This window comes from Pygoscelis adeliae, unplaced genomic scaffold (assembly GCF_000699105.1).
Source record: "Pygoscelis adeliae isolate BGI_AS28 unplaced genomic scaffold, ASM69910v1 Scaffold622, whole genome shotgun sequence".
NCBI classification, from domain to species: domain Eukaryota; kingdom Metazoa; phylum Chordata; class Aves; order Sphenisciformes; family Spheniscidae; genus Pygoscelis; species Pygoscelis adeliae.
Window position 1 is genome coordinate 147,156 of NW_008824297.1, and position 6,247 is coordinate 153,402.

General features: G+C 57.8%; 1 protein-coding gene across 2 annotated transcripts; it reads right to left on the minus strand.

The window, feature by feature from the left end:
• Positions 1-1,179: 1,179 nt before the first annotated feature.
• On the minus strand, positions 1,180-6,216 carry ZNF319 (zinc finger protein 319). Of its 2 annotated transcripts, none has more exons than XM_009318856.1 (2): positions 6,028-6,216; positions 1,180-4,482 (listed from the first exon to the last, which is right to left on the minus strand). In XM_009318856.1, the coding sequence occupies exon 2, from the start codon at positions 4,133-4,135 to the stop codon at positions 2,474-2,476; it is 1,662 nt and encodes a 553-aa protein (XP_009317131.1). In that variant the 5' UTR covers positions 4,136-4,482; positions 6,028-6,216; the 3' UTR covers positions 1,180-2,473. The 2 variants fall into 2 exon arrangements, with proteins under 2 accessions (XP_009317131.1, XP_009317130.1); XM_009318855.1 differs by having other exon boundaries at positions 6,018-6,216.
• Between the last annotated feature and the right edge of the window lie 31 nt (positions 6,217-6,247).

The following is a 6,247-nucleotide window of genomic DNA, read 5'->3' on the forward strand; positions in this document are numbered from 1 at the left end:
TCCGTGCACACGCGATAGGGGCGCCCTAGGACCCGCCGGCTCTGTGGGACCTGTGGCAGCTGTGCCGGGCTGCTTCGAGCAAGAGCAGGGCTAAGGACAGCCCAAGGCAGGAACAGAGCGAGGGTTCAGGGGGGTGCCGTGCTCCCCGGCTGGTCCCGCTCCCGTGCTCGCAGCCTCCATCACCACCAAGCCCTTCTGTAAAGACAGGATTAGCCTTCCTTAGTTTTACTCCTCATTTTTACTCCTACAGTAAAGCATACACTGAACTTACTACATATTAAACAGCAAAAACCAGCTACCTAGAATCAAAGAGCTCTCTAAAAATCCAAGTTATCACAACTTTTTTTTTTTAAAAGATCCAGTACGACATCAAGTTAAACTATACAGTATTTTTTAATGAATATTAACAAACTGCTTTTAAAAAAAAAGCAAAAAGAAAAAAAAAAGGAAAAAGAAACACAGACAGAAAACTCCGTAGGAAGTTCTACATCTCTGAGGCAGCATGAAGTAAGATAACCATCGGTCCCTCCTCCTTGGGCAGCAGCGAGCGAGGTCTGCTTTAACCTCCTTAAAGCTGTGCACGAAGAAGACTCAGCCCCAGGGTCAGACCTGTCACTGAACTGTCCCAGCCCCCGAAAACGCACCCCGTTCCCCCTCACTGTGCTGGAAATGGAAACGAAAGCCTTTCTCCACCTTTTAGATGAGCATTCCCTACCAGCAAAGCAGGCACGGCCCAACTCCCTGCAAGGTTAATCTGTCTATACTTGCCATGGACAACATTTATTAAACCTGTCCAAATCACCCGAGCAGCACACGGGCAACTTACTGGCTGCTGTTCGCTAATTACAGCTCGTCACAACACTCCTACCTCACAGGAGGGCCAGCCAAGATCACAGAAGAGCTGAGGCTGGCAGGGACCTCCGGAGACCATCTACTCCAACCCCCTGCTCGAGCAGGGTCAGCTACAGCAGGCTGTCCAGGACCGCGTCCAGTCAGGGCTTGAATATCTCCACAGATGGATATTTAACATCTTAATATCTCCACAGACGGAGAGGGGGAGGCTGGTGGGCAACCTAGTAAGCACGCCTTCAACCTCCAAGGCATCTAACTGGCATGTAATGGGTCTCTTGGTCATCAGAAGCCAGCAAAATCCTGCAGAGGAAAACACCTGAGGCTGCATCGACCTTGCTAGGGGAAATTTATTTTTAAGTGATGTTTACAAGAACTGTGCAAAACCTGAAAAATACAGAAGAGGTAAAGAAAGAGTAAAGGGGTAAAACAGGACTCCTGCAAGATGGGAAAAAAAGACACTCCTCCTTTACCCACCGCTAACCTTCCCCTCCCTGTGGAGTCGAGCCCGCAGGCCAGGAAGGATCCTCCTGGCTTGCTCTGGTTCCCCTCCAGCAAATCAGACACCAAGCCCCTGGCACACTGCATGGGCTACTGCTGGCGATGGTAACGTCTCCAAAGTTGTATGTTATTAGTAGTGTTCGCCTCACCCTTTAGTGTTCGAACTGCTGGGACGGCCCTTTGCCTGACCCCCCTGGAGGTACGCTAACGGCCCAAGCGGTGCAAAGAGGGACGGGGCCTGGGGGGCTGGAGGTTAAGTCTCGGCAGGAGTGCTAGGTCCCTCAGGAAGCAGCTCTTAAACGCCAGGCTCTTGGCAAGGAGTAGGGCACGGAGGCTCTCCTCGCCACGCTCTCCGGTAGCGGCACAGCACTTGCTACTCTTCCCCGTGCTGCTGGCAGGGACGGGGGCGGGCAGGCTCGCTCAGAACCCTTGCAGAGTGTGACAGCCAGCGACTGCAAAAGCAGCAACGCCAAAGTGCTTTTTGGAGCTGTGCAGCCCCATGGCTTTTCCCTTTCTACACTCTAGAAAGAGGGAGAGCAGGGGAGGTTGGGGCAGTCAATCAACGCTAACAATCTGAAATGGTCCTCTCAACTGAGCTTGGACCAAGAAAGTTGGGAGATCCCAGCAGCGGAAACCTGCTACTTCCTCGCCAAGCAGCAGCGCACCCCGGGAGAAGAGAGGGCTGGCTCTGCCTTGCTCCCGAGCCCTCTCCAGGAGGAGAGTTACCCAGCCCTCCCCGCCGGCCCCGCCAGGCAGGGCAGGGGAAGGAGGCTGCACGCGAAAGGCTGGTGCCCGCAGCGGGCAGCTGAGCTCCCAGCACTGGAACTGCAGGTACAGCGTGAACTACAGTCCAGGGGACACCAGGCAACTACAGGCATCGTCTCCTCTCCCCACCTCCCCCCTTTCCTCTCCACCCCTTCGAGCTTTTCACGTCGTCTGTCGTCCCTGTGAGACAGGTGGTATATCAACCACAGAGGCCAGAGGAAAGTTTACCTGCCCGCCCACCGCACCTCCCCTTTCCCCCAAACGCCCTGGAGGCCATCTACAACCGAGGAGAGGGAAGGGGAGGCCGAGGCTCAAGGAGCGTCACGTGCAAGCTGAAAGTCACCGAGGGGCGGCAGGCTCACGGCAAGCAGGCAGCCACCTGGTAGGCGCCCTCGGCTGTGTGCTGGACGCTGTGCTCCTGCAGCAGGCCCAAGTCCAGGAACCGTTCCCCGCACCACATGCACTTGTACTGCTGCTCCCGGGCGTGCACGCTGTGGTGCTTGTTGAGGTGCTCGCGCTGCTTGAAGGCCTTCTCGCAGGAGGGGCACTTGTAGGGCTTCTCGCCCGTGTGCACGCGCCGGTGGCGCTGCAGGTCCGAGGCGTACTTGAACCGCTTTTCACAGTCGGGGCACTTGAGGGGCTTCTCGCGGGCCGGGTCGCAGCGGTGCTGCACAAACTCGGAGGAGGAGAAGAAACGTCTCTCGCAGAGCGTGCACTTGAGTGGCTTCTCGGCGCAGTGGGCCAGCTGGTGCTTCTGCAGAGCCGAGGCCCGCTTGTAGGACTTGTTGCACACCGCGCACTTGAAGGGCCGCTCCGCGTTCTGCACGCACTTGTGCCGCAGCAGCTCCGAGGACTGGTTGAAGCCTTTCTGGCACACGTTGCACTTGAAGAGGTTTTCTATGCCGTGCACGTGCTGGTGGTACACCAAGTGCGAGGGCTGCACAAAGCCCTTCTCGCACAGGTTGCACTTGAAGGGCTCCTCGGCCTTGTGCGTGCGGCGATGGCGCATGAGCGCGTACTGCTGCTTGAAGCTCATCTGGCAGAGGTCACACTTGAAGGGCCGCTCTTCGCTGTGCGTGCGCTCGTGCTGCCGCAGGTCCGAGGGGCGCTTGAAGGCCTTCTGGCACTCGCCGCAGCGGAAGGGCCGCTCCCCGCTGGGCGTGCAGGGGTGCTGCAGCAGCTCCGACGACTCCTTGAAGTGCAGCTCGCAGATGTTGCACTTGAAGAGGTGCTCCCCTGAGTGCGCGTACATGTGGCGCACCAGGTGGGAGCGGTGCTTGAAGGTCTTCTCGCACACCGTGCACTTGTAGGGCCGCTCCGAGCTGTGCGTCCGTTTGTGGTGCACCAGGTGGGACGACTGGCTGAAGCTCTTGTCGCACAGCGTGCACTTGTACGGCTTCTCACCCGTGTGGATGCGCTCGTGCCGGGACAGCTCTGAGAGGTGCTTGAAGGTTTTCTGACAGATGGAGCAGCTATAGGGCTTCTCCGAGGGGTCGAGAGGCTGAGAATGCTCTGCCTCGGGAGGCTTGTAGGTCTTCTCACAGATAGAGCACTTCATGGCGTTGCCGTTGTGGACATTATGGTGCTGCGCCAGCGAGGTCAGGAGGGAGAAGCCCATCTTGCAGACACCGCACACGAAGGGCTTCTGCTCCACCTGGATGCACTGGTGTTCGAGGAGGTCGGTGGCCTGGTGGAAGATCTTCAGGCACTGGGTACACTGGAAAGAGCGGTCATGGCCTGGCAAGCACTGGTGCTCGTGGGGGTTGGAGAGGTGAGCGAGGTCATGGCCACACACACCGCATTTGTGGGACGGCTCTCCAGCCTGGATGGGGGCGTGCTGGTGGTGCTGCAGAACAGGGTCCGGCTGGAGCAGGATGCCGTAGACAGCACAGCCCAAGGGGTTGTCAGCAGTGCTGGGCGGGATGGAGTGCTCTGGGAGGGCGGCTGCCCCAGCGTGGTGCTGCTGCGGTGGCGGCGGCTGCTGTGGTTGCTGCTGTTGCTGCTGCCAGCTTTCTGACATGCTTGGGAAAAAAAAACGGGATTTTAGCAGTGACAGCTTCAGCTTCTCGGTTGAAAGGGTTCAAGCAGAAACAAAAATCGAAAGTATTCAAGATCCTGATTCCCCGTAGCTGATCCCCTGAAGCAGAGGACAGAAAATCCAGCCCACAGCCAGGATCTTGGGAGGCTGATCCTTAGATCAGCACAAGTTCTTTGTGGACTGGCTTAGTTTGGCTTTTTCTTTTTTGTACAAAAGAACAGGAGGCAGAAGCAAGTGCCTTGAAGACAAGAGGAGGCCCTTCTCCGTGCTGGCTGTGATGTGCTCACATTTGGGAAGGGCAAGGGAGGCAGCCCAGGGAGCAGCTCTCTCTGCAAGGAAGAAGACAGCTCATGTCAGGTCTCGGAGGAAAGACGGGCAACTCTCTAGTCAACCTCCCACCACAGCTCACTTTGAAAACTCTCCTGCGTCCCTGCAAAGCTACCAGGAAGCCAGCGTGGGGGAGCTAACCAGAACCGGAGCCCCCCCCTGCCGCTGCGCGAAGCACCTGGGCCAAGGCGTGCTCAGCCTGGAAAGGGTCAGGCTCTGCCCGGTCGCAGCCAGGCAGGCGTTTGAGCCGCGTGCTCTCACGAGAGGCAGCACAACTGCCCAGGTCCCAGTCAGCTCGGCCATCACCCCGTACGCTGTCAGTCGCTGGATCTCCCAGCCCCGCTGGGGGCACTGGCTGAGAATATCGGACTCTCTGCACAGGCTGAGGTACGCCAAATCCTGTGCAATCAAGAAGCTACTGGGTTAGATTTTACAGATATCAAGGCAGATCCCAACCTGATCCCACCCCAGCTGAAACACCCCCACGAAGCAGTTCTGCTCCTCCTGCAGCTCGGGTATCGGGCACGTTACCCAAGGGATGTATGTAAGAGATTTCCCCCTCTCCAGGCAGCACTTGTAGACTAGGAAGAGCCAGAGAGCTTAGGGGAAGGTTTGCCCTCAACGTTATCCTATCCGGAGACAAAACACAGAACCCGCAGGTATCACGTGCAGCACTCTCTGTGAAGATAAAAGAAGCGTTAAAGCAATGGCTTGGCTGAACCTCCTACCAAACCGTGGAATAAAAGTACACTGGAGCCAAACAACCTACACCAGAGGTCCTGCCTGGCCTTACTATAGAGCACCACAGGGCTTTTGCTCACTGAAAAGTTCCAGTCTTTCTAGAGATGTCCAGTAAAACCTGGCATCAACTTAGGGAAGAGTAAAACCCATCAGTGAGCAGCGGACAGCAGCAGTGCCAACACGCCTCAAGAGAGAGGAAGGGTCCAGGCCTTGGGGAGAGGCGGCAGCTAGCGCTCCTGGGCCACGAGCCCCTAACCCCGCAAGAGCACACCCGTTCCTGCGTCAAACCGCCTGCCCTCACCCAGGGTAAGCAAAACCCTGGTCTTCCAGGAAAGCGTTTGTTGTATTTAAAACTAAGCAATAAGGAGCATCAGAGAAACCCACTTCCCAGCGTCCCCACCTCCCCCGGCGCTCAGCTGAGACCGGATCGTGCTCCACAAGCTTGGGCAGCGCTGGACTGCCTACGGGGACACTGCATTACTTTGTCTGCCGGCACAATTTTGAGCAGTAAAATGCCCCAAGGCCCCATCGCAGCCCTGCCAGTACACAGGATCTCCTCTTTCTCCTGCGTAGCTCACCTTGACCGTCGACACGAAGGGAGGGCTCGCAGTTACGATACCTAGCACCCGAGCTCGACGGGATACACCACTTCAGCACAGCCCCGCCGCCACCTTCCCCCACAGGCAACGCCAACCATGGCAGGAGCAACCCAACGGCGACGGCATCCCAGGCCGTCCGGCCGAATGGGGAGGGGAAGCTTGCGTCCCCCCAGCAGGGAAGAATAAGAAGCACCAACCTTGGCTTACCGAGGGCTCTGCACGGGTACCCGAGTCGGCGCCAGCTCCGAGCCTAACTCATCCCTCCGTGGGAGGTGGGAAGCGACAACCATTTAAGGAGAGAAGACGGGAAAGCAGAGGTACTTTCAAACTGGAGAAGCGGCCCACTGCACGGCCCGCTCCGGCATGGTCCGGTCCGCCTCCCGCCTCCCCCTGGCTCCCCGCTGTCCGGGCCTCCCACAGCCGGGCC

Bases quoted from the DNA above. Each gene is read 5' to 3' on its own strand.
- ZNF319 (XM_009318856.1), bottom strand. From the start codon at position 4,135: ATGTCAGAAAGCTGGCAGCAGCAACAGCAGCAACCACAGCAGCCGCCG.